This window comes from Madurella fahalii, assembly GCF_045866475.1.
Source record: "Madurella fahalii IFM 68171 DNA, scaffold_4, whole genome shotgun sequence".
Classification (NCBI taxonomy): domain Eukaryota; kingdom Fungi; phylum Ascomycota; class Sordariomycetes; order Sordariales; genus Madurella; species Madurella fahalii.
The window spans coordinates 3,716,385-3,742,839 of NW_027263974.1; the positions used below are offsets into that span (position 1 = coordinate 3,716,385).

The 26,455-nt window shown below is 53.6% G+C and overlaps 8 protein-coding genes and 1 non-coding gene across 9 annotated transcripts; 3 read left to right on the forward strand and 6 right to left on the reverse strand.

Annotated features, from left to right (window-relative positions):
- Positions 1 to 871: 871 nt before the first annotated feature.
- MFIFM68171_08084 (Satratoxin biosynthesis SC1 cluster protein 4) lies at positions 872 to 2,459 on the reverse strand (the record flags this gene model as incomplete). The annotated part of the gene is made up of 7 exons (XM_071063504.1): positions 872 to 1,307; positions 1,382 to 1,477; positions 1,533 to 1,909; positions 1,969 to 2,036; positions 2,098 to 2,134; positions 2,186 to 2,205; positions 2,264 to 2,459. 7 exons carry the CDS (start codon positions 2,457 to 2,459, stop codon positions 872 to 874), a joined length of 1,230 nt encoding a protein of 409 aa, XP_070919605.1.
- Positions 2,460 to 4,193: 1,734 nt separating this feature from the next.
- On the reverse strand, positions 4,194 to 4,873 carry RPS26A (40S ribosomal protein eS26; the record flags this gene model as incomplete). The annotated part of the gene is made up of 4 exons (XM_071063505.1): positions 4,194 to 4,299; positions 4,445 to 4,547; positions 4,659 to 4,769; positions 4,834 to 4,873. 4 exons carry the CDS (start codon positions 4,871 to 4,873, stop codon positions 4,194 to 4,196), a joined length of 360 nt encoding a protein of 119 aa, XP_070919606.1.
- Positions 4,874 to 5,429: 556 nt separating this feature from the next.
- Positions 5,430 to 5,960, forward strand: ubi3 (ubiquitin-40S ribosomal protein S27a; the record flags this gene model as incomplete). The annotated part of the gene is made up of 2 exons (XM_071063506.1): positions 5,430 to 5,804; positions 5,871 to 5,960. 2 exons carry the CDS (start codon positions 5,430 to 5,432, stop codon positions 5,958 to 5,960), a joined length of 465 nt encoding a protein of 154 aa, XP_070919607.1.
- Positions 5,961 to 6,226: 266 nt separating this feature from the next.
- Positions 6,227 to 7,509, reverse strand: CHT4_2 (Chitinase 4; the record flags this gene model as incomplete). The annotated part of the gene is made up of 2 exons (XM_071063507.1): positions 6,227 to 7,048; positions 7,123 to 7,509. 2 exons carry the CDS (start codon positions 7,507 to 7,509, stop codon positions 6,227 to 6,229), a joined length of 1,209 nt encoding a protein of 402 aa, XP_070919608.1.
- Positions 7,510 to 9,810: 2,301 nt separating this feature from the next.
- MFIFM68171_08088 (uncharacterized protein) lies at positions 9,811 to 10,492 on the reverse strand (the record flags this gene model as incomplete). Its single annotated transcript, XM_071063508.1, has 3 exons — positions 9,811 to 9,860; positions 9,923 to 10,108; positions 10,171 to 10,492. The coding sequence occupies 3 exons, from the start codon at positions 10,490 to 10,492 to the stop codon at positions 9,811 to 9,813; spliced, it is 558 nt and encodes a 185-aa protein (XP_070919609.1).
- A 6,632-nt stretch (positions 10,493 to 17,124) lies between these two features.
- On the reverse strand, positions 17,125 to 17,958 carry MFIFM68171_08089 (Glycoside hydrolase/deacetylase; the record flags this gene model as incomplete). Its single annotated transcript, XM_071063509.1, has 1 exon — positions 17,125 to 17,958. One exon carries the CDS (start codon positions 17,956 to 17,958, stop codon positions 17,125 to 17,127), a length of 834 nt encoding a protein of 277 aa, XP_070919610.1.
- Positions 17,959 to 22,140: 4,182 nt separating this feature from the next.
- Positions 22,141 to 23,385, reverse strand: MFIFM68171_08090 (Monooxygenase; the record flags this gene model as incomplete). The annotated part of the gene is made up of 6 exons (XM_071063510.1): positions 22,141 to 22,286; positions 22,345 to 22,463; positions 22,520 to 22,649; positions 22,708 to 22,805; positions 22,874 to 23,166; positions 23,230 to 23,385. 6 exons carry the CDS (start codon positions 23,383 to 23,385, stop codon positions 22,141 to 22,143), a joined length of 942 nt encoding a protein of 313 aa, XP_070919611.1.
- Positions 23,386 to 24,205: 820 nt separating this feature from the next.
- MFIFM68171_08091 (Pisatin demethylase) lies at positions 24,206 to 25,967 on the forward strand (the record flags this gene model as incomplete). Its single annotated transcript, XM_071063511.1, has 4 exons — positions 24,206 to 24,413; positions 24,525 to 24,721; positions 24,791 to 25,792; positions 25,845 to 25,967. 4 exons carry the CDS (start codon positions 24,206 to 24,208, stop codon positions 25,965 to 25,967), a joined length of 1,530 nt encoding a protein of 509 aa, XP_070919612.1.
- A 281-nt stretch (positions 25,968 to 26,248) lies between these two features.
- MFIFM68171_t112 lies at positions 26,249 to 26,319 on the forward strand. Its single transcript has one exon. It is a non-coding gene; the product is annotated as a tRNA-Gly (tRNA).
- The last annotated feature ends 136 nt before the right edge of the window (positions 26,320 to 26,455 follow it).

Sequence of the window (26,455 nt, forward strand, 5' to 3'; positions counted from 1 at the left end):
GGAAACATGGGAAAAGGAGAGAGATGGAGAGAGAGAAAGAAAAGAGAAGCACCGACTTAAGGTTATCGTACTCTGGTTACTTTATTCTTCGCTTTGCTCTCGGGGTACTATCGAGCAAAGTCGAATGTGCGATGTGGTAAAGCGACAATCGGAGTTGGCGATAATTGAACGGTTCGGGCAGCAAAACTCCACAAGGATAAAAGTCGGAAAGGGGAAAGGAAGGCGTGTGCTGAAAACACCGGCCAGTCGAATACAATTCACTGGGCAAGTACGACCTGACGCTAACAGTGAGTGACCGCTGCTCCATTACAGCCTACCTAATCAGCCTCTCGGGAAGTGAACTGAAGCAGCCCCACAAGAGGCTTACCCAAATGTGAATGGGACGAAAGCCTACATCGGCTAAGTGAATACCGTGACGACTCCTGGATCACTTAAGTAGTGAGACGACAAGGATAGAGGAAGAAGAAAAAGAAGAGTCGAAGGAAAAGGAACCTCTGAACGTCGTATTCAACCGTCGACATGTTTGAATTCAGCAGTAGCATCGACTTGCCCACCTGGCACGCCTTCTCCTGCAATCGCCAAACCGGCAGCACAAGTTCCAGCCCGTAGAGGCCCCATTCTCAATGCCACCCCCAAGCGATAAGAGACAATTTTCTAGCTGGATCAGGTTCATAACTAGCGGGCCATCCCACCACCACCACCAGCAGGAGCAGATACAGCAGGAGCATCGAGACGTGGAAACCATGTCATGGAGCATGGTTTTACATGGTAGTTTAATGATTAGCATGTTGATTCTTGCATATATGTAGACATCGAAGCCCATTCTTCCTGCCTTCTCCCGCGGCCAAGCTTCCCAAGGCTCCTGACCCAACTACGCATCCCTCTCCACGTCCGTCACCTCCGCCAGCTTTTTCTCCCCTGGCGTGGTCTCAGCTGATGCAGAATCTCGTTCCTCCCTAACTTCAATGTGTCCAACATCTGACTCTTTACTCCCCATACCCTCTTCCTTGGAACCGATATTCTCCACCGCACCCACCGCATCCACCGCATCCACCGTACCGTCCTCTACCACTGCCACCGCCGCCTTTCTCCGCCACCAAGCTCTCTTTCCATCACCGGCATTTGAGCTATTATTATTATTGTTGTTGTTGCCACCTCCCGAAGCGGTACGCGAGAACATAAAAGACGAGGTCAGGCGCTGCTCGAACGTTGGGTTGAACAGGAAAAGGTTGGGGAAGAAGTGCTTGACAAAGGCCTTGAGGCAAGGGAGGCAGGCGCAGATGACGCCGACGAATTCTTCGACGAGGCTGTTGGGCGTGAGGGGGGTGGGACGTCAGTATGGGTTGTCAAAGCCGAACGGGGGAGGGAGGTTGTCACGCACCACCAGATCAGGTTCGTCGGATAGTGCCAGGTGATGTCGGAGTTGTCGGCGCCGTTCTTGGCTGTCACCATGCGCATTGTGCTGATCCCACAGACGCTGCCGGCTGTTAGCTTTGTGGCCTGGCGCTGGGTATTAGTCGGGGCTGACGTACAAGCCTCCCGTCATGAGGATCAGTGTGATGCCGATCTTCTTCAGCAGCGGCCGTCGCAAGGGCCGGAGCATCCAGATGGGCAAGAGGAGAATGGCGTAGTCGGTCGTCATGTTGAGGATATTGGCCGCGTCAAACGTGGCCTGCTGATTGATACACCAGCCATTGATGGCCCAATCCCAGTAATAGGCCATCGGCTGGCAGATGTAGAGGAAGAGGAAGGCGTTGGGGATGGTGTATCCCACGGTCACAAACATGACGAAATAGACAGCCATTCGGAATGCCCGATCGATCGAGAAGCGAAGGTAGAAAGATAGAATGGACAACTTGATGAAGAGGGTGCAGAGATTGTAGGTCATCGCCCCGCCTATCATGCCGAGCTGTTGTTGGTGTTATGTCAGATCAAGCGACGGCGTGGTAGGCCGAAGAGCGTGCTTACTTTCATGACGGCCTTGAAGGCGTCAAGGGGCAGATCCCAGATGTGAATGCCCATACCCATGGTAGACTCTGTAACAGAGGTTAGCGCGACGCGTCTGGAAGCCCAGCTCACGTTCGGTCGGACACTGACGAACGATGCAGATGAGGGAGTTCACCAGGCCAATTGTCTAAGCAGTTAGCAAAAAGAATCATCCTGTAAACGGGCCGGGAGAGCGTACGAATCCAATCACAATCAAATCTGGCAGTAAGTGTCAGTAAATCCTTGGCTCACAGATCTCAGCGTCTAATCGTCTTACAATCGTCGGGGTGCCATTTCCGGATGATGAATGCAGCAGAATACAAACGTGGGATCAGGAAACAGAGCGCCAACACGGGAAACACCACACCGACAATGGTCAGCTGGTAGGAGATCGACTCCGGATCCTCAAAGTTTGGTGTTACGCCCGGGGGCGGAGGGGCCGCCGCCACGATGGTGCTGTCTCCTGAACTCATGGTGATTTGGGCCGCTCACCACCTGGTGAGACGATGATAATGTTCCCCGAACATGTGGAGAAAACCGGTCGGTGGGAACGAGCGGGAAGACGACGGCGGAAGTAGTCGCGGGCGACACGCTGGACCCCTGGTCGGCTACCAGAAAGAGCAGAGCCTGGAACCCAGAGCGGTAGCGCGTTATTGACGTCCACATCCTCGAGGTTCCCCGGCACGCGCCGCTTGGACCGGGTCCCTGGGATCTGTTCCCCAGAGATCGCTAAAATGGTCTTGGCGGAGCGGCAGTGGTCGGTAGCGTGCATGCAGAGGAGCCATGGTAATGGGAATCACAAGAGCCAACTAGCGACCAACCATACTTGACCCCGAACCGACCTGTCCATATCCCACAAAGGACTTTGAAATCCACTGGACAAACACTCAACACTAGGCTTTCCGCAAGGATATCAAGCATCAAGGCGTCGACATTCCGGCGTTGGACGGCTTCGATTGATGAGGCAACCCCGGAAAGTCGCTTCCCCCTGAATGCCGCAGCCCAAATTTGATCGCAACGCCACTCATCAGGACTAAACTAAATGTAACATAGGCGGACAGATTTACGCCACGCAAACGCCCCCAGCAATTCACACGACCAATCAGCATTACGGCGGCCTCGAGTAGAGAATTTCCGGGGCGAGATGGGAGTCCGGTTCGCAGCTAGGGCCGCCGGGGGAACTTCGCAATCGAAGCCGCACCAGGTACGCTACACTATTTTTGTGCCTTTTCTTATGTAAATCTCTCAGCCCGCTGCGCCAAAGCCGAGGGGCATGCTTGGCAACTCGCTGCGGGGTTTATGCATCACCCCAGGCTCCGGAGCTTCGTCCGGTCAGCAAACGAGCTACGAGTGATCGTGGTGGAGGCATCCCACCAAGCCCGTGTGAGCTGCTCGGAAGCTTTTGCTTCCTTGGGGGATCGGTGAAGCGCTTTGATGTTTAGGATGATGTGACGTTCCTGGAGGATCACCTTTCGAGGTTGAGGTTGCAACAAGGACACATTTGGCTCCACCAACCGGACCGCTGTGCTCGGTCATTTTTTCGGAGGTGAGGCAGCAGCAACATCTCGGGCCGTGCACTTGCTGTGCCGCTGTATCGTTGTATGGTGTCGGGAACTTCCGAGGAGACGTCTCGGGGGGGAAGACAAGGAAATACGAAAACGAAGACAACGACGGCTTGGGCGTAATAACTGGCGAATGGGTTGCCCCGGTTGGGGCCGAGTTTCTGGGATGATCCATGGTAAGGGAAAGGACCGTATAGTCCAGAGACGCCCATGCTGAACTCCGACTTGATACCGGCTGAAGCATCCAAGTGGACTTGCACGCAGATGTGTCGCGAATAAGAAACAGACTACAGTAGCCAGAATAATCCCCAAGGTATTCGAAAATGCGCACGACAGGGTCGAATTTCTAGAAAGGTGAACGTGATGCTACCGGGGTCCGCCGTGAACCTTTGAGAGCGGGCTTAGGGTTTGCGGTACCACACTGAACGGCACGTCGAGTTCCATTACAACAAGTGCTCTGAATTGGTGACTATGACTCTCTGACCTCCCATGGGCCGAGGGGAACCAAGCCATTCCGATTTCCGTGGTTGCCCGGATTGGCATGCAAAGCCAAATCATGACCTCATAACTTTCAGATCATCAAAACCACGTCTAAAAGCGAATGCCACCAACACGGAACGCCAAAGCAAGATGATGGAAGACCACTTAGGCGGTCTTTGGGCCCTGGGTCGTGGTCACCTTCTTGCCATCCTTGTTGTAGCGGACGCGCGGCGGGGGAGCACGGTTGCGGCGGCCCTCGCGGGAGCGGACACTATGGCACGTTTCGTCAGCGCGTCGTGTTCCCGAGTGCGCGGGTGGGGACAACTAAATGGCGGCAGTTCGACCAAGGATCTTCTCAGCCGCCCACGTCGCCAGGATGACGCGCGTGGTTGTCCCCGCCATGCGGACAAACGTACCGGACAATCTTGCCGTGGATAGCGCAAGAGACGCAGTACTGCAGCTTGAGGTACATCTTGGGAACTGTGTACTCGGAGAACACAGAGGCGTCCGAGATATCACCTGGAGGCATCCATCTGTTAGCTAAGTCGGGCCAACGCGCCTGCAAGGCACGAGGGTATGTGGGAGCCATTGGAAATCCATGTGGCCGATGCGCTTCTCAAAAGTACATACGGATAGCTGCAGACTCGACCATGTTGCGGATGGTGAACCGCTTGATGGCCTTATCCTTGGGAGTGCATCGTGAGCAGTTGGAGCACCGGATGGGCTTGACGTGGCCGCGACCTGCGAGATTCTCGAGTCAGTCTACGTCGGACATGCGAGTGAGGTTTGGGCGATGGACGCGTACCCTTCTTGTTGCGGCCGTTGTTCTTTCTCTTCTTGACCATTTTGTCGGTGTCTTGAGTGCACTGATTCTCAAGAGGTTGTGTGGTGGGAGGGCGAGGAGATTCCGAATTTCAGCTCGCATTGGAAAACCTGGAGGGCGCCCCACAAGTCCCCACCTACCAGTCAGCGTCTCGCAAAATCGGGGCCCAGGGCAACAGCCACGAGAAACCCTAATGGAAACTAAAATCAGCTGACCCGCATCTCGCAGTGGGGCCCACCCAAAAGTTCAAGTGCCCGAGCCGCAACTCAAATTCCTCCTTCCCATCAAGCGCATCTTCACAACATCTACAGATTGCTGAGGAAGACATTGTGTCTAGGTACGTCTGCGCGATGTTGCGAGCTGGCTGCGCTTCATCATCTGCCCTTTCCTTTGTTCCCGCCACGATGCCCAATCTGGCGTTTTCCGTCTTCGCCTTGCGCGACTTGGAAGTTTTGCAAATGTCCCAAGCGGCGCTGCTGCAATCTTCCAACCGCCGTCCCGCCGTCTTCTTGCCCCGCCACGAAGGAGTTCTCTCTTTTTGCGTCTAACACATCCTCACCACGTCTCAGTAGGCAATCATGCAGATCTTCGTGAAGACCCTCACGGGCAAGACTATCACCCTTGAGGTGGAGTCGAGCGACACCATCGACAATGTCAAGTCCAAGATCCAGGACAAGGAGGGCATCCCGCCCGACCAGCAGCGCCTGATTTTTGCCGGCAAGCAGCTCGAGGACGGCCGGACGCTCTCTGACTACAACATTCAGAAGGAGAGCACCCTCCACCTTGTGCTCCGCCTGCGTGGTGGCGCCAAGAAGAGGAAGAAGAAGGTCTACACGACTCCCAAGAAGATCAAGCACAAGCGCAAGAAGACCAAGCTGGCTGTGCTCAAGTACTACAAGGTCGACAGCGATGGCAAGATTGAGCGGCTCCGCCGCGAGTGCCCCAACGAGACTGTGAGTTGCTCCTTGTTCACAGCAAAAGATCTTGGATCGATCGTGCTGACTGATGCGTCTTCTCAGTGCGGTGCCGGTGTCTTCATGGCTGCCATGCAGGACCGCCAGTACTGTGGCCGCTGCCACCTTACCTACGTCTTCGAGAAGAGCGCCTAAGCGGTCGGCGTCAAAATTGGACTGGGCAACCTCGGAACGGGAAACGGAATTGCAATGAGCTAGGACGGGCGACTATCCTCACCATTAGCGTTTATGTACCTTAAGAGATGGACATAGACGGGCTCTGACCGGCAAGGAAATGCGATTTGGGATGTGATGACCACACTGGCGTAACCTCATAACGCTGGTGTCATCGCGTCCGGCTGGGTGACGCGGAATGCAGGCAGCTGCTATCTAGTCTATACAGTCCACGTTTCCGTCCCATCCTAATTGTTGGGGAAACCTTCCCTCAAGTTGTCGTACTTTGTGTACGGGTAGTTGATGCAGTTCTCCTTCCACTCGAGACGATTCGGTCCGCCCAACACCTCGACAACATTCCCGATCAGACTCTGCGGGCCTTCCCTGTCGGCACTACTCTCCCACCACATCCCGCCTCCCAGGCCGTGGTACTTGATGTAGTCTGCCTTTCTCCTCGCCATCTCGACCGTATCGTAGCTCACCATCACCCTGCGCCCGGGATGGTAGCAATAGCTGGCCCCAGCCTCCTCGTCGATAGTCTCGTACGCCCCGTCCAGCGGCAGCTTCTTGTAGTCGTGCACGCCGTTCTCCCACGTCCCCTCGCCGACCCCGCTGTACGGCGTGCCGGGCCCGTCGGTGCCCTCAAAGGCCCGGCCGTACAGCGGCATGCCCACGACGATCTTGCGGGCCGCCACGCCCCGCGAGACGTAGTGGGCCACGGCGGCGTCGGTGGAGAAGGGCGTGCTGGCGGGGCGCGACGCGCACCGGAAGAGGTTGGCCTGGTGGCCGGTGGTCGAGTCCCACGAGCCGGCGTAGTCGTAGGCCATCAGGTTCCAGAAGTCGAGGTACCGGTCCATGCCGGGGATGTCGAGCTTGTCGTAGTTGTGCGCGCCCGCCGGGCACGCCACCGTCAGCTCGAAGCGCGGCGGGCGCGCCGCGTCCACCGTCGCCGCGTACCGGTCCAGCGCGGCCCGCGTCTCGGCCAGCAGCGAGACGAAGTCGGCGGCTTCCGAGGCGTTCTGGGGGTATTCCCAGTCTATGTCGAGGCCGTCGAAGCCGAGGCGAGAGAGCTGGGTAAGGGGAAAGAAAGAGGTTAGTCTGATGGAGGGATGGATGAGTGTTTTGAGGGGAGAGTGCGACGAACAAGTTCTACTGCGGTCGAGGCAAAGGTGCTTCGCCCTTGCGGCGTCGACGCGGGCTGCCTGAAGTTGCTGCTGTATGTCCATCCGCCGATGGAGAGGAGCACCTTGAGGTTGCGGTTGCGTTTCTTGAGCAGGTTGAGCTGCTTCAGGCAGCCGTAGAGGTTGGTGCCCGTGTCATTCCAGCTGTCACCTTCCCAGTGGATGTCGGTGTCGGCCCACGAGTCCGTCATGTAGACCTCGCCCGAGTCTGGGCGGACATTGGCAAAGGCGTAGAGCACATGCGTCAGCTTGTCGACCGGCAGGTCCTGCGGGCGATGCTTGCGACCGTAGATGGCCCAGTTCACGAAGTAGGCGACCGAGCGGTAGCCCGTGGTCGGTCCGCCGCCCATTGTTGCTGCCGATGTTGGTTAAATCTGTGGAGGCAAGGCAGTGCTGGCTAGTGATGTCAGGAGGAACCTTCCACCTTTTGTTGTAAGAATGACGGTGAGAAGAAGAGTTGCAAGGCCAGAAGCAAAAAAGATGGATGTGTAAGATCTGCGAGACGAGGGCATACAACAACTGATGTAACCATCACTGTGGGAAGCTCGTCGGGCTCATTGGGGAGAGGCTGGCTCCGGAGAGGGCGCCCATCGAGCGCTTGGCATGCGAGGGGGAGGGGCCGCGTAGCAGGCCCACTCAAACGTAGATCCGACTGGACCTTCATCCTTTGACAACACAGCCAACTATTTGAGGTGTTGCACGCAAATTTACATAAAAAAATCAGTACTTCAAAGAATCTAGAACGGAACTGGGCCGCTAATTACCGCAAATCCCTAAAGCTAACGGCTCCTTGCTGTCGTGCTACTCGACATGCTGCGAGTAGCTGAAGGCGACGCCCTGGTCCCAGTGCAGTGGAAAAGGTGGGGCCGCCACTGCCGGATCCGCGACAGGTGTGGCTGGACCGGATCCTATCCCGGGCGCAGCTCCCGTCGCCACCACGACGCGGCGGCGCACGGACGGGACGAACCACTGCCGCTCCTTGGCAGTTGCCATTCAAAGGTGTCGCTGCACGCCAGCCTGACAATTTGACATGTGAAGTGCAGCCTAATTACTGAAGAAACTTCTACTTGCTCAGCCAGGCTCGATGTATTATACAAGACGAAGCGCTCTCGTTCTGTGTCGTCATAAGCTGGTCCGCGAAAACACCGTCGGACTTTACAGTCGTGTGCAATCATCAGGGAGGATCGCAATGAGCGAGACAGAACGAGCCTTAAACCTAACCGTTTCCGCTGATAGCGGGACATGTAAAATCCCGCGAACATCGTGTTGTTCATGAATTTTGTTAGGCGACCAATCATCCCCGCCCTGGCAAATTTCTCTGAAGATGTCTGTGTCCCGTCATAACAGGCCCGCTTGGCGACAATATAAACTACTCTCACGTACTGCGCTTGTTCAGATGGGAACTAGATTGATCCACGTTAGGACCCTTGGGTCGATGGACCCCATGGCATTTTAGTCAGACAAAACCCATCACAATCCCTCGGCCGAGCAACACGAGTTACTTGATGGAGGACGTGCCAACGCCTCGCATGGGTTCACGCTGTGCACGTGCTCCTACGACGGGTGGCTTGTGATATCTACGGCGAAGATGTATCTCCACAGAACATCTTAATCTATATGCTTCTGTTATAACTAGTGCAATCTTCGATGCCCCCTGGAGCCTGGCAATTTCAGGCTGTGCAAGACACCGACGGCTCTCCAGGACACCGCCCGTCCAACCAAAGCAGCCATGTGCACTAAATCCGAATCCGAACCGTTTGTGTGCGGCGACGGAGGATGCGCAGCGTTGATCAAGCTCCGCTCCCTGAAGGGGCCCTGCAAACAAGGCGCAGCAAGGCGGTTCGGAAAATGCGACGAGAGCGTGAGAACGGTCCCTGGGGCGCCGCTCTATGTCGAGCTGCTCAACACGGAGAGGGCGCTGTGAGATTTGTGAAGTAGAGAAGAGAGTTGCTAAAGAAGAAGGAAGAGGAAGCCAAGAAGAAGGCGGAAGTAGAAAGACAGGAGGGGATAGAGGCTAAGAAGGAAAGGAAGCGCGAAAAGAAAGAAAGATTGAGGAAGAGAAGAAGAGAATGAAGCAAGAGAAACGGGACAAGCGTGCCAGATCCGAGTGGGGATTGTTCTAGTTGCGGTTGGTGGTGTGTTGGTCGGCTGTTTGGTTTAAGCGGGCTTTGTCTGGGTACGAGAGCCGATCTCCCATTTTACGCCATGGGCTAGCTCGGCGAATGGGATATATGGTATGTCTATCCCCTGTATATTGTGTCAGGGAACCCATACCATGTGTAGTGCGAGAATCTAAAGAAACCCAAACCGGCAAGTGAGTTGAGACGCATACATGCGAGTATGCCCACAGTGGACGAGCCGTCAGCTACATACAAACAATGCAAGTTCCTAGAATTCAGTTTTGCGCGATCCCCCAAAGGCAGCGGCAATGCATATTAATCAATAGCAAAGCCCAGAACTGAAGCAAGATAGGCAAAATTGAGCCCAATGGGTTTATTTTCTGTCTACTATGAACTCCAAGATTTCTCAGGAATGTTGAATTCAGTCCATCTCGGCATGTCAGATCGACAGATCTCTCCACCTCTGCCTCTCCCTTCCGAATTCCCATTTTGCCGTGTCCAGGGGCTTAGAATACCCACTCACGAGCCCAATTACATCCAGAGACGGAAGCAGTTGGTAAGGGGGATGTTGGCGCATCCGGCTAGTTTAGTTAAGTTGCGAGGTTAGCAGAATATTAGTGTGCACTCCGAATGGGGTACTTACTTGTCGAGGGCACCGCGGCGCTGGCGACGTATTGACCGCACAGGTCGTTGTTAGCCCACCTGCTGAAGTCGAGATGCTCGCCGTTCCTAAGACCGCGGTAGCGGATACCGACAGCAAACATGTTGATATCGGTGACGTGGTGGACGTTGTACTGGACGTTGTCGAACCACACGCTCTCGCCTCCGCCTAGGTGCATCACGCAGCGGTGAGTGAAACTGCCTCAGAAAAGAAGATGCCGGAACACGTACAGTTGTCCTGGGCCCAGAGACCGATGCCAATGTTCGCCCACTGGCGCTTCTCGACCTGCTCGCCCTGAGCGGCCTCGTACTGGTCGAGGTCGATCTGTGCCCTCATCCAGGCACTGGCGCGGGACCCGGGCTGGGCAACCCAGTGGTCGCCGACCCTCTTAGCGTCGTCGGGAATGGGACCGTAAACGTCAACTCCGAGTGCGGTGGCGTTAGCGATGGACTCGGGAATATCGCGTGCGGTCAGGGCAGCTCGCTCAGCCGGTGCGGCAAAAGCAGCAACCGCGAAGAGGGCCAGAGAAGTGAAGGTAGCCGAGAAACGCATCTTGAGATGAGGTTGAGAGAAGGGCTGACGAGTAGGGGGTTGAGTTGTTGAGGTGCCTGGGGTTGGAAGTGCTGGGTTGAGGCTGTCGATCAGTTGGAAGAGGAGGGAGGTTCGCCCGTTAAATACTTGATCATCACACTGTCGAGAGAGATAAGGTACTGGTGTCTTTCGCGGCGTTCCCCTTTCCCGGCATCGGCATTCCACACGGGCAACGAACGCCGAGGAAAGTGGTGCCAACTCTCACGTCATCTGCGCCTGCCTAGGACGACGCCAGCGACTTCCCGCATCTCACCTTCCTCTTCCAAAGCTTCACAGCCCGGAGCCCACCGCAAGCTTGGACGACGTCAGCACTTGCTGCAGGATTTGTATGTGTAGTAAGCCATCATCAACACGAGGCTAAGGGAAAGGTGTAGGTACGGTTTACCGCACGGTCATGAGGAATGAGAAGAGGGTGATGGCGGTCGGCCGTTGGATACAGTCTCATCACGGAAGTTGGTGCTGTTGCCCGTTGCTCTCCTTTCAGCCCTACCCTCTTGGCAGCCCATTGTTTAGGTAAGGTAAGGTAGGTATTTTTGATGATCAGCAAGCGGGACTAATCGCTCAGACGTAGTTCGATACCTAACTCGACGCGCAAAGCGCAAATATTGATGACGCCGGGTACACGGTGCATTCTACCAAGCAGGTTCTCCTCTGGTCCATTGGGCCAGGATCGACTGCGGGCAACGAGCTGACAGTGCGGCCGCTCTCTCCCCGCATACATCTCAAATGTCCTGCCTATTTTGCAGCAAATGCCAATAAAGTGAGGCTCAGGGTTCACTTGCGGGCCTTTGCAACGTGCTACTACCCTGAGGCTGGTCAGTGGCCAGTTTCGGTACTAAACATCAGTTTTCGGCTAAATATTTTCTTATTCAGCGGATGACAAAGATGCCACGAAGGTCTGAATTAATAGAAACGCGTTGAGTCGTTCCATTAGCGATCCAGCTGCAATGTAACAATTTGCACGCACGATGCAAGGCACTCTTCCTTCGAACTAGTGCAACCGGGTAAGCGGTGAGGATCAATTAACACACCCCACAATGCTTGGGAGGAGTGAGATGCATCCCGGTCAAGATTAATATTCGCAAGGCAGAGAAGGCCGGGCGGTTGGGGTCCGGAAACTAGAATACGAACAACATGCAGTGCGTGCTTTGGTTAATGCCGACAAGCCACTTGCTGTAATTACCAGTAGTTATGTAACCATATCTTCAGATTAGAAGAGGTGATTGACTGCTTGATCGTCAATTGGGACCATGTGATAGAGAAGTTAAAATCTTACAATCCCAAATACGCCAAAATCCAGACCTCGAAACACAACTTACGCGCCTTACGATGTCTTTTGGGCAGCTAGTTAAGTACCGAGTTACAGTGCATGAGATGCAATGTCATTCGGTTGTGTTGGAGGCTTCCATACTTCTCGTTTCTGCAGGCAAATAACCAGGATTCCTAGAAATTCACTTAACGTACATTATAAGCGGCCCGTGGGTATAAGTGGGGCGTGGGCTTTCCACCGCGACGCGTCGTCTTTCCACTCAACATCAATTTTCTCTACAATTCAATATGCCTTCTCCTTCAAAAGAAGCCAGGGTAATCTTGGCCCTTGAAGCTCTTCAAAAAAAAAAGAAACTAAGGCTTGAGGCCGTAGCCAGGCTCTATAACATTGCACCTTCATGTAAAGGGGGTTGTTCTGGGAACACGTTGAGGGAGATGGACTACGATATCTCAGTACCGAAAAGGGTTCGATCAGTGGGCGATAGCTTCACGAACAGCCTCCTATTATCATTGACTACACAGAGACTGATCCTTTGCGGATTAGAAGTGCCCCCCGTAAGAGAGTTCCCTCACGGGGTTCTTATCTATCCTGTATCGTGACATCATCCAGCATCATTCGGCGGGTCCTCCTGACCTTCGTCTAGAGACTCTCGTTACACTTCAACTCTCCGTGACCGACGCGCCGGCCATCCTTCACAACGCAATACCATACCCAAGTCACGGCGGCTCACAAATTCCGAAGAGGAGGCAATTGTTCAATATATTATTGAGCTATGTGCGCGAGCTTTCCCCCTAAGACTACGTAGTATGGAAGATATGGCCAACCAACTACTACGCATACGCGACGCGCCCCCTGTCGGCAAGCTCTAGGCCCACAACTTTGTCAAACGCCAGCCAGAGCTCCGGATACGATGGACACGTCGGTACGATTACTAGAGGGCCAAGTGCGAGGATCTAAAGGTTATTGGTACGTGGTTTGCACTTGTACGGAACACTAAGGCCAAGTACGGTATCCTAGACGACGATGTCTATAACGTCGACGAGGTTGGGTTTATAATGGGTATCATCTTCGCAGGCATGGTTGTTACAACCTCTGATGGCCGTGGTAAGGCAAAGCTAGCCCAGCCTGGCAACCGCGAGTGGGCAACGGTAATCCAGGGCGTCAATGCCCTTGGCTGGGCGATCCCGCTATTCATTATCTTAGCTATGCAATACCTTAGCAACTGGTACCGGGAGTGTAACCTTCCACTTACCTGGCGTATTGCAACTACCGATAATGGCTGGACTACCAATGCTATAGACCTAGATTGGATCAAGCACTTCGACTACTATATAAAATCCCGTATAAAGGGTATATACCGGCTATTGATCCTCGACGGCTACGAAAGCCACTACTCGACCGAGTTCGAACTCTACTGCAAACAGAACAACATTATCATACTTTGTATACCTCCGCACTCTTCCTACAAGTGCCAGTCACTCGATATTGGCTGCTTTGGGCCATTGAAGAAGGCGTGCGGTCACGAAATCAAGAACTTAATGTGCATGCATATCAACCACGTCAGCAAGCTCGAGTTCCTCTGTACCTTCCGCGAGGCCTTCTTTGCTTCTATAACAGAGAGCAATGTCAAAAGGATCATGTGCCAAAGGATCAGGATCACAGGATCTAGTGTGGGAGCCAAACCTATGTACTCTATTGAGCTAAGGAAGACTGGCAGCTAACTACGCCACTGTATGGACGTCATCCTGTACGCGTATCTCGTCTATAAAAGGAGCAAACTCTCCAGCAAAGATAGACGGGACGGACGAAGGGAGACAAGGACAATCAACACAATCAAGACAACACACATAAAATCCTCAACTGTCATTTCCCAAGATTCAGAGGTGCCGTGTTTCAGACAAGCAATATACAGGGTAGCTTTGCAGGGGCTGGCCTTGTACCGTACGATCCACAGAGGGTGCTTTCTACACTGGATGTACAGCTTCGTACGCCAACACCCCCAGCCTCACGGCCTAGTACAGCACAACCTTGGGTCTTCCAGACACCATACAACCTCCGAGAAGCCGAATCGCAGTCAATGCTTATCAAGACTCGTATTTCTAGCTATCAAAATAGCTCTCCGACTTCAATATTAGGTGCTGTGGATCAACTTACCAAGGGTACAATGGCTATGATGCACCAGGTAGCTCTTCTTCGGTCAGAGGTCTCTTCGCTCCGCAAGGCCAACGAGGTACTAAGCAAGCGCCGGAGAGCTAAAAGAACACGTGTGCAGCTTGGAGGATCACTTACTGTACAAGATGCACAGGATCTACTGGCCCAGAAGGCTATAGGTAGGGAGGTAGTAGAAGAAACGCAGCCGGGAGGTAGTAGTATAGGGGGGAGTCGTACGAAGGTTCAGTGCTGTGGTGTGTGTGGCAAGCCTGGCCATAATGCTCGTACTTGCCAGGAGGCTATAGAATCCTCGGATTCAGCTGTTTCTGATGTAATTATAGTTGGCTCCTAGTGTTCTTGTGTTGTAATTGAGGATAGTATTTGTAGGGTAGTGGAAAGCCCACGCCCCACTTATACCCACGGGCCGCTTATAATGTACGTTAACAGTTAAACTAGTGCTAGGGATGCACTTGGTAGCATGATTGATGATCTTAACCGAGGTCTAGATCGCCGTGACGGGTGTGTAACCACCTCTCCACGTCCATGTGCAGAGCCAAGTGATTACAGGGCCAATTAGCCCAGTCCTCCCCAGCTATGCGCTACTATGTAAGAACATCTCAGCTTCCTGTGCCGTGTCGCTGGACCGCCCGATTGGCCCTCTGAAAGCCAAGCCTCCGGGTGCTGAGTAAGGCTCAAACCCAGACTCGGAGTTATTGGCTGCTCACTTTAAACAACTGTTGCAAGTGCTACACGTGGGTCTCTCGTAAACGGCGACTAGGACGGCGTAATAGGTATGGTGCACTGGGTACACGGTGTTAAAGATGACTCTGAGCTGTTCGTTGTTATCTTCGCAAGGGGAACCTGGATCGATGAACCATCTCGAGAAAACTTAGGTATATGTAAGGTATGATTCTCGCCCATTGAATTCGGCCCGCTACATATGACCGCCCCAGGAACTCGGTTCACGGATGACTTGCGTCTTGCGTCTTGGGCTGTGAGAATTTAGTGGAATCGACATTGATTGGCCAGAGCGGAATTCAACCTGCGGTTGACGCGAGTGTGTCGCGCCTCCTGCCCTGGGTTGCAGTTAATTAATTAACATCCCCAGTTCGGATGACCGCAGAAATTTAGACAGTTGTTAGTGGTTGATGGGACAGTGGCAGAGCAGCAAACGCAGTGAACCCTGACGGCCCTGAACTTCTGCATCCCGTTTCCGGCAAGTTGTTCTCACAGCCCAGCTTTGTCTCCTCATAATTATACCACACGTCCAGCGCAGTTTGCAGTTTCCTTGGCCCGTCATCCAAGACAGTTGCCTACACCCACTGTCAGCTGAGAGTCAAAGCCCTAAGTAGCCGCTGCGACTAGTGGAAGCTAACGCTTAAGAAAAGGAGGGTTTGTCACCTTACTAAATTGTGAGTGTGGCTATCTCGATGCCTGATTAGCTGTATGCTCGAACGATCGGTTGGAATACCACTCCACTCCTATGTGCATGCCAGTAAAGGACGTGAGTGTAAAGGGTAGTAGTACTGGTGAAAGTTTTTTGGTGCCTCGTCATCAAGGCGGTTGGGGCGGAAAAGCAGTGAACTTGGCTCAGCATTAAATGAGAAGCAATGAGTCTGGAAAGAACCCCCTACGGAGGAGGGTCGTTCTCCTAGTCAATATTTCCCATACGGGCCGTATCGTAAGGATAAAGGAAAGAAAGAAATAAGTTTAGGGTTTGACATAACTCGATTACTGACTTTCATTTCCTGAATTACTCTGAATCCGAGGATGGTGAGTCCTCAGGGGGAGAGTGCGGTTCCGCTTGGGCATCGCAGCAGCACCAAATCCCCCTTTCGGCAAAATACTGTTTCCCATAGGAAATCAACAACTGTTCGCTAGCCTCGATCTGCCTTAGAGCCCGAAAAGCAATGACCCTTACCTTGCCTACTTGTTCGGGCGTGGCCTTTACGTTTGGATTGCAGTGCGAGTTGAGGAAGCGTGTCCAGTTGCCGTGGATTTCGCCGTTGATCACCACATCCTTGATGCACTCTTTGGGGACACCGGGCAGCGTGAATGCGTAGTTGCTTGTCTCGACCTCGGATGCCGGAAGGGGCACCAGTTCACCGAGGTACTCACCAATCCACTCTTCGTTCTTGATGCTGCATCCTGGCCGAACGAACACGCCCAGACCCGTTGTCTTGGTCACTCAGATCTCGATCTTTTCGGATGCAGGGCCAAGGTATTTCTCCCTAAACCGAAGATAACACTCTATGGTACAATAGATGCTTCTGACATGATGCCCGCAGAGCAGACAGGTGTTCCGGAGCGGCGTGGTCCCGGGGTGGCTTGAGGATGTCGAGGGCCACTGGGTGGATGTTAGACTCGTTCGGCCGAGGTTTCGAATGTGGCATTTGTCCAGCGGATTTTGTTTTTGAATTTCCCCGTGTGCACTCTGCCTTGTTGAGCGTCGCATTTTTGCCGAGAGGCGATGCTGGGGGGGAAGTGGGCGGGGATACCAGCAGGGAAGCGGCCCTGATCAACCTTCCAGACGTCCTTTTCAAACCCCATCTTTTCGTATCAATCATGTAATCCCGAATTAGGTATACATTCTCCACGTAAAAAGGCTTCCCGTGGGCGTTGATTGCTCGGAAGCTGTGGTGGGTTGTGACCGACAGGGCTGACGGTGGAGATGTCATCGGTCTGAGATGTTTGCCCTCGCTTGTCGGTCCCTGACCCCTCGATCTTTCGCGGATATCCATACATAACAGTGTAGACCATTGATGGTGACAATGCTTCATTTTATTAAGCATCTGAAACAACCTAATGTCGGGTCAGAACAACAAGGCTGGGAGGGAACAGGGCTAGGTAGGTAGGCGGCATGGACTGGGCGAGTGTTCATGTGGATCTGAACAGAGTGACGATGGAAATACTAGCGATAGCATGATATGAAATGTATGTTATTCAGTACCCCTGGCGCCGTAGCTAACCGTGGCTGGTTGCTTAAGACGCCCGGGTACTTACGGATGTCGGAGAATTGAAACGATGGAGTTGGCAGAGGCCAGGAACTCCTAGGTACCTGAGGTTGTTGGTCCCTCAGTCTGAGCAGGAGGCATATTTCAGAGGAATTGGAGCCAATAGTATATCTTGACGCCCCAGATGAATCGCAGACTGATAGCGCCCATTATGAAAATCATCCCAACGATTTCGGCTCCATGAGCTCGCAATGATCCACCACCCATTCCGCGATTTCCTGACACGGCGCAACCCATATCTCTTCATCCCCGCTGATCCTCTTCAATACGTCTTCCAGAACCTCGAACTTCTCTTCGCTTGTCTGCAGAAATGGATGAAACAATATTGATAAGAACCCCGCAGTCTCCTTGGTCTCATCGATCCTCCGCATCAACCACTTCTTAAACTCGCCCGGGCTCAACACCTCCTCCACCTCCCCATACTCCTTCCTAATCCCGCTAAACTTCTCCATATACCAAAATGCATCCACCCCTCTCCATTCAAAAGGCAACACCACCACCCCCTCCCTACCAATCCCAAACTCCCCCAACGGCGAGACGTATTTCACCCCATATTCCTTTAGAAGGCCCCACGTCCGCTCATTCACCTTACCGCCCGGCGGCCTGAACCCAGCGTACCTCACGCCGGCCTCGCGAGCTGCCTCCCAACTCTTGCTGAAACTCGCCTCTTCCTCGGCGTCGGACGCGAGGCCGGACCAGACCTCGTGCTGGTACCCGTGCCAGGCCACCTCGTGCCCGTCTCCGAGGAGGGCGCTGACCGCGTCTGGGTAGACCCCGAGGCTCCAGGCCTCGGCGAAGTAGGTGGCGCAGACGCGGTGCCGTCGCAGGAGGGCGAGCATGCGCGGCAGCTGGGTGGCCACCGAAGGGTGGCTGCCGATGGGGCCCGTCCAGGTGCCCTTGTGCACATCCTGCGCTTCGCCTAGGTTGTCCATGGTGAAGGAGATGGCGGCTTTGTAAGGGCCCGGCCAGCGGGGGCTCCCGGTGGCGGCCATTGTGGGGGTTGAGCTGTTATGATTGTATTCGTAGATATTAGACGCTACGCTGGGTGGGGCGGGACTGGGAGGTTTGGTGAGAAGTGTGGTTGTTAACGGAAAAAAAGATGATGGGAGAGGGGATCAGTGTATTTGGAGCTTGGTAATCAATGGGTTAAACGGCGGTGGTAGTGCGCCCGCTTGGTCGGCAGTTGAGAGCCCGCTCCAAGTTTAATACCCCACCAATTTCTCCAACACCAGTGAAGATTTCGATCGGTTACCGTATTCTTGTTAAGGGAATAGTCACCATTACCAAGTGCGTTTCATCTGATTTTTTTCTTTTTATGCCATTGCGGTCCTACGTGGGAAAATACACACGCTTGGATTCGGCCTCCTTCCCCGCTGCGTCACTTGCTTGGCAAAAGTGCGTAAGATCATTAAAGGTTGACTAAAGGAAAATGAGGAGTCCTATAGGTACCCGTACTGCTGAGAATAATCGCTTCACTTGGTACGGATTTGGCGGCCACCATGCGTTATGTTAAGGACGCTATGCACGGCCTTGTTGATCGGTTGCCCCTACGCGATGTAACTGCAGAGTATGACGTCCATCGATGATTGGGATACCGAGGCACCGAAGCTTCTGCCAGTTAGTCACCTTAGCAGACCTTATTCCTTTGAAGGTTCCGTGGCTCCTATGGAGAAATAATTAGCTGGAGAATGCGGTGTTGCGAACCGACTGCAACTTTGCCACTTAGGTTTTGTTGCTGGGTAATGCCTCTGAGTCTGCGGGTGAATACTGTGTTGGAAGTAGACAAACAAAATGCTTTGTATCGCCAGGGCTTCGATTTGAGGCTAGTTTACCGGATGGAAGCGACACAGGCAGAAACCGCACAAAGGTCACTGGGGCGCCTGCTCTCCGCGCTGCGTCGATTGGTCCTCTCCTTCTAGCAAAGGTGTTTTTATAAAAAGAACGATATTGTCCCCTAATAGCTATTCTGTCATCAAAGAATGGAACACAGCAGATAGCCAGGGCATTGAGCTATCTATAAAGGTGGAGTGCTGATCTCAGGTTTCAAGTTTCTCGGCTTCGCTTCATCCAGACCAGACAAGCATTCAGTCCAGGTACGCAAACCAGCCTAGGTCAAGCCAAATCCAATCATGTCGGGCAAAAATCAACTTCAGGGCTCGAGAGGGCCAGAATACTCTGGCTCCCCGACGGAAAACCTGCAAAGCACTTTCCGGCGGGTTCCCACCACATTTGACGAGCTAGGTGTTCCTCCCGCAGTGGACGAGGCGCCGAAACTTAGCATCCGAAAAAAGCTTCAGCGGAAGCTCACCAGAACGCTCACTGGCCTGGATCGGCCCTCGAAAGATGAATCCTGCGATAGTGAGACGGAGCACACGGAGACCAACCATCGGCCATCCTCCCAAGCCTCCAACGAGCCAGGTACTCCGCACACCGGGAAAGGGTCCTCAAACTCTAGCACGCGACGAAAGCTTCAGAGAAAACTTACCAGGAAGCAAGCCGGTTCAACTCGGGCCCCGAAAGATGAGTCGCGTAAAGCCACACTTCGGCAGGATCATCTCTCTATCACTGGGGTTGCCCCGCCTAGAAATGAGGAGGACCTGGCTAAGGTATCCGAGGCCTTGGAACAACTAAAGGGCAGCAAGACGGACGGTTGTGGAGTGACCACGAGTCTCGACGCAGTTGCGCTGGAGTGCCGGGTCGCCTCTCAATCTGTTGCCTCCTGCCCTCATTCCTAAGGACAAAGCTCGCTGACTTCCCCTTCCACGATACTTGGCAACTAATTAAATTTATAACTCTTTAAACCCCAATTGCATATCCCCGCTTAAAAGTGTGAAGAGTGTGCGAAATTTCGCTTCGTGACCTGAGACCGGGCCATTCGACAAGGCGTTTAATGACGGGCTGGGCTGCCGTATGCGGTAGGAAGTTGTTGACTGGTTTTAATCGTACTACAAACTGAAGAATATCTCACGTATATTCATATCTTGTATACCTTAACGTACATTACAAGCGAGTCGCGCATATAAGCGAGTCGCGCACTGGCCAGCGCGACGCGTTCTCTCTATACTTAACCTCATATTCTCCCACCACCCAATATACCAGCTCCTTCAAAAGAAGCAAGGCTTATCTTGGCCATTGAGGCCCTCCAAAATAATAAGCAGTCAATCGTTAGAGCTGCAGCGAAGCTCTACGATGTCCCACTATCTACCCTTCGTGATCGACGCGTTGGCAAGCCTGCGCGACGCGATACTACGCCCAAGTCGCGCCGGCTTACCGATTCCGAAGAGGAGGCTCTTGTTCAGTATATAACTGAGCTATCTAAGCGAGCTTTTCCGCCGAGCTTGCGTAGTATGGAAGATATGGCCAACCATCTGTTACGTATACGCGACGCGCCCCCTGTCGGCAAGCTCTGGGCCTACAACTTCGTCCGACGCAAGGAGGAGATCCGAACGAGCTGGTCGTGCAGATACGACTATCAAAGGGCCAAGTGCGAGGATCTAGAGATCATTAGCGAGTGGTTCAAGCTCGTGTTGAATACTATAGCCAAGTACGGTATCGTAGATGACAATATCTATAACTTCGACGAGACGGGGTTTATAATAGGTATTATCTGTATAGGCATAGCAGTTACAACCTCTGATGGCCGTAGTAAGGTAACGTGGGTTCAGCTTGGTAACCGCGAATAGGCAACGGTAATCCAGGGCGTCAACGCCTTCAGCTAGACCATCTCTCCGTTCATTATTCTAGCCGTATAGTACTACCTCCTCAACTGGTATACCGAGTGCGATCTCCCGGGCGAATAGCGTATTGCAACCACCGACAATAGCTGGACTACCAATAAGGTAGGCCTAGATTAGATCAAGTACTTCGACTACTATATAGCGCCCCGGGTAAAGGGCAAATACCGGCTGTTAATATTCGACGGCTACGAGAGCCACTACTCAACCGAATTCAAGCTCTATTGCCAGTAGAACAACATTATCACGTTCTATATACCTCCGTATTCCTCGTACCTCCTCCAGCCACTCAATATCGGCTGCTTTAGGCCGTTGAAGAAGGCGTATGGTCGCCAGGTTAAAGACTTGATACGGATGCATATCACCTACGTAAGCAAGCTCGAGTTCCTCTGTAGCTTCCGTGAGGCCTTCTTCGCCTCGATGACGGAGAAAAATATACAGGGTGGCTTCAGAGGTTCTGGCCTTATACCGTATAATCCAGAGAGGGTGCTTTCTACACTGGATATGAAGCTTCGTACGCCAACACCCCTGAATTCCCGAGCCGGCACTCCATAACCTTAGGTATTCCAGACGCCACATAACCCTCGAGAAGCCGACGCGCAGTCAACGCTCCTCAAGACTCGCATCGCCAACCATCAAAATAGCTCCCCGACTTCGATGTTGGCTGCTGTGGACCAGCTTACCAAGGGTACGATGGCTGTAATGCACTAGGTAGCTCTCCTTCGCGTAGAGGTCTCTTCGCTCCGTAAGGCCAACGAGGCACTAAGCAAGCTCCGGAGAGCTAAAAAAACACGCGTACGGCATCGAGGATCACTTGCAGTACAAGATATAGGAGATCTAGTAGGCCCAGAGGTCGTGGTTGGGGAGGTGGCGCAAGAAAAGGAGCATGATGGTTGAGGTGCAGGGGGGTCCGTACGAAGGTTAGGTGTTGTGGTGTGTGCGGCAAGCCTGGCCATAACGCGCGTACTTGCCAGGAGGTTGCAGAAGGATCTGATTCATCTATTTCTGATGTAATTGTAGTTGGTTCATAGTGTTGTTGCGTTGCAATTGAGGATAGCTGTTGCAAGGTAGTAGAGAGTGCGCGACTCGCTTATATGCGCGACTCGCTTATAATGTACGTTATAGTAGTTCGCCGGGGAACACTCCACAACCCCCCCCCCCCCCCCCCCCCCCCCAAAATCCTGCACAGCACCATCCGCCTTTCGGGGGCATGAAAACCCATTGCTGGAATGTTTTCCGGCCAGGTAACTCTAGCATTAGAAGATCATTCCAGTGAAATGAATCGCAAATCTCGTATTGGTGAAACGTGAATTGGGTATGGAACTATCTGCCGATTTGCTGTCATGTCGTCTAACGCTACACGATCCGTTGTAGGACCGGAAGGTACATAGCGGGCGCCAAACTACACGGCACCTCCCGCTGTGCATGATAATCGGATATCTAATAAGGGCTCGGTCCATATTTCTCATTCTCCGCACCATCTCCGCGCCCCAAACGACCGAGCTGCGTGCGGAGACTGCCGCGATTAGCATCAAACAGTGGTCGTGCGGGTTGGCCGTCGATGGTGACCAAAGCATTAGTCTTGGCTGTAGCCGTGTCATGAGTACTTGCCTCGCATTAGAGCGCCAGATCAAGGGCACTTACCAATTCCTGTAATATGGTTGTTGCCGTATATGTTCTCCCAGTGTCCCTTGGGGGCGTGATAGACCTCATGCATGATGCTCAGATAAGGGTAGCTCTTGGTCACGCTATTCCACCAGTCCCTAAAGCATTGTCAGAGCGTCTTGCGGCCCAATACTGTACTCATCAGAATACATACCATGCCTTGCGATGAATGGGACTATGGGCGAAGGCGTGCAATCCCTCGATGGACCTGAAGTAGCAGAGCACCAGTACCTGGTTGTTGGTATGTCGCTCGTTGGCCGCGATATATGAGGTCTGGCCCAGGACTGTGCGGAGTATTGTTAGCGGGTACCTATCAATAGGGGTGAGCGGCCGACTGCTTACATCCGTACTTCTCTTTCCCGTTCTCCCACAGCTCGGCGAGCATTCCGTTGATCATATCCGAGATGTCGCGATAGCCTTTGCCGAAGAGTCCTAACGGGCTGCAGCGTCTCGCGGTCAGCACTGAAGACCTAATTAAACCCTGTCACAAAAGATTCCCCGCGCTCACTGGTTTGACCGCGCAGCGAGCAGTATGACGGCGATCTCCTCCTCGGCAGGTTGGGTCGGCAGGGAGCCATCTTTACGAGGAATCTGGGCAGTGTATTTGCCCATAATGACGCCATCCATCTGTGTATTAGGAATTACGCCGCCAGCCATCATGATGGCGCGCACAGCGCGATGCAGCAGCAAGTACAGCGCCGGCAACAAGGCATAGCGGGCAGGCAGGAGAAGCGACGCGAGACCTTGCAAAAGAGCACCGAGGGCGATCCACGTCGTGAGGCGGAAGTTGTCACGAAAGGCCTGTGAGCGATTTAGCAAACACCACAGCAAATCATTCAGCCGGCACGCGACGAGGGCACTGACTGAGTACCGGGTGATCTTGACGGCCTCAGCATGGTTATGCCGAGCGGGCGTGGGAGCAGCCGCCCCGATATGCTGCAGCTTTGCGCTCATCTCTGTAACGATGAACTCGAGTGTCGAGATTGCTGGTTGAGAGGCAATATCCGAGTAGCCATCCATTTGGTGGAGAGCGATGCTGACGGGGACGCGCGGGAACCCCACTCTAGGGCGGACCACCTACCCGAATTCGGCAAGCCGGCCGCTGCTGGATCCGCGGCATCCGAGCCGGGGCTTTGTGCTCCACAACCAAGGCCGAGGGGGCTGCGGGTCCGCGGTGTTCGGCAGCCGTACAAGTCACGTTTAGCGTTGTCCGAATCGGTTGGTGAATTAAATAGGCGGGCATCGGAGACATGATACATTACACGTAGGTTATGTGTGTGCTTCCCGATCAATGTTCGTGTGATAACCTTGGTCTGCCAATAGCCCAAGCCAATGATGGGACGGTACCATACATTCATGGCATGAAATTCAATAGTGGTTGCGGGGGAATGTGGGGTTGGCTGATTTGAGGACAGATAACGAGAGGGGAAGTGTCAATAAATATCGAGAATTGGTGGTGATCCTGCCCGGTTTGAAGACCTCGGGAGACGGGAGCAGACATCGTCGTCGAGCGTGCGTTACAATAGTCTAGGAACCGCGGGCAACTTTTGACTGGCCCGAGAGGATGTGCGAGCATACATACCGAAAGTCTGAAGTCTCCCAGATATTTTGTATATTGTAGTGTAAATTAAAGCTGGGCGGATCCCCCTCCCCCCCTCTTACCGGCTACCGTACGGTACCTGTAGTAGTGCTTACTGGTACCGCTTTACGGGGCTGAAGTGTTGCGATACCCGGCATTCGAATGCGAGTACTGAACCGTACAAAACTGAACGTAGCGCCTGCTGATCGGCTCTGCTTTCTTGCTGCCATACAACTTTCGACAAACCACTCCCAATTTGCTATGGCTATCTTGGACGAAGTAAAAGACCAGAGGGGGCCAATTCTGGTCGGCGTCGCGGCCATTTACTTTGTTCTCAAGATAGTGCAATATTACAAGCTGCGGTACTTCAGAGGCCCATGGGCAGCTGCCGTCTCTGAGATCCCGCAGGGTATCAAGGCGTATACTGGCCAGGCCCACGCTTGGTACAAAGAAGTCAGCGATCAATACGGTATGTTTTGCGTTCTCTTTTTCTCTTCCTCTCTTCCTCTCTTTTTATTTTTATTTTGACTTGATTTTTCCCTTCTCTTTTCAAGGAGGCCACTTTTTACCAACCACAAAGGACCCATCGCGCGCATTGGCCCGAACTCTCTCATCACCTCCGACCCAGATGTCTGGATCCACATCAACACAAAGCCCGGATATAAACGGTCAGAGTGGTACTTCAAGTCCGTTCGCATCGAGTACCGCCGGGACCATATCTTTAGCCAGACCGACACGAAGCTGCACGATGAACGAAAGAAGCAAATCATCCCGGGGGTAAGCGTCCGTCAGCGCCCACACTGATAACTCAAAACCACCTCACCTTACCCTAATCGACTCTCTTAGTATTCTGGCCGTGAAAACCTCGAACTAGAGCCTTCTGTCGATGACAGAGTCCAAGACCTCATCGACCTCATCCGCTCCAAGTACCTCTCCACCGACGACCGGAGCGTGGCCATGGACCTGTCCAAAAAGATCCAGTACCTCACCATGGACATCATCAGCACCGTGGGCCAGGGCAAGAATTTTGGCATGCTGCGCGCCGACACCGACATCGACGGCTACATCAAGTCGAGCGAGGAAGGCTTGCGCATCGGCAACGCCTTCATGGCCTGCGGCCTCACCTGGCTCACCCAAGCGCCCGTGGTCGGCCAGTTGCTCTCTCCCCGGACCACCGACAAGACCGGGTACGGCGCCATGATCGGCGCGTGCTACCGCGCCATCGAGGAACGCCTCAACGACCGCAACGACAAGCGCCGCGACATGCTGGCGTCGTTTGTCCGCCACGGCCTGGCAGGCGACGAGCTCCGCACCGAGATCGTCGTACAGCTGGTCGCCGGGTCCGACACCACCGCCGGCGCGCTGAGGGCCATCATGCTGTACATCATGGCCACCCCGCACGTGGTTGCCAAGCTGCGGAAGGAGATTGACGTGGCGGTGCGGAGCGGGAAGGTCCCGGAGAGCGGGGCCGGGATCATATCGCTGGCGACCGCCAAGCAGCTGCCGTACCTGCAGGCGGTGATCCGTGAGGGACTACGGGTGTACCCGCCGGTGCGGAACCTCTTGCCCAAGGACATCCCGCCGGGAGGGGACACGGTCATGGTGGACGGCAAGCCTGTGTTTCTGCCGGGCGGGGCGGACATTGGCGTCTCAGTTCTGGCCATGCATCGTAACAAGCGGCTGTTTGGCGACGATGCAGATTTGTTTCGTCCGGAGAGATGGTTTGAGGCCGATCCAAACAGGCTGGCTGCCATGTTGAAGGTCAACGACCTTACCTTTGGCCACAGCAGATGGGCGTGTCCTGGCAAGACTATCGCACAGATGGAGCTAAACAAGGTGATCTTTGAGGTAGGCGGTCTGCTCGACGGGCCCAAGTACAGACTGGCTAACCAACATGCAGGCGTTCCGATACTTTGACTGGGCAATTGCGAACCCGGCGTCCCCATGGGATGCCTTCAATGTGTTCGGTATATTTGTTATCAACGACCAATGGGTACAAGTCACAGCACGCCGAGACGTATAATGCAGCCCCCAAACCCCGTTCTTGTTTACAGGGTAGGATTATGGTGCTTTAGTACCCTGCGTTCAGTACCTGAGTCCAACAATAGTCGATAGTTCATTGTTTGGTTATGATGCCCTTACTTCTTAGCGTCTTTGTCTCAAAAGGAACGAGATATCAATCCATGTTTGCCGGCGTCACCGAGGACCTCGGAGGACGATGACGCATATATGGCAGATTGTGCGATGTTGAAAGAATCTTCACAATATATCAATATCATTTCCCTCGTTGACCAACTAGATACAGCGTCAGTGGTTTAGTGGTAAAATCCATCGTTGCCATCGATGGGCCCCGCGTTCGATTCGCGGCTGACGCAAAGCTTCATATTTTGCACCTTCTCTAAATTTTTGCTACGGTGATTCGCGTTTGTTAAGATGTAGAGCTTAATATTGTGTCCTGCGGGTGCATCCGTACAAGGCTGTGTATAAATCCCTCGGACTATCATCGACTAG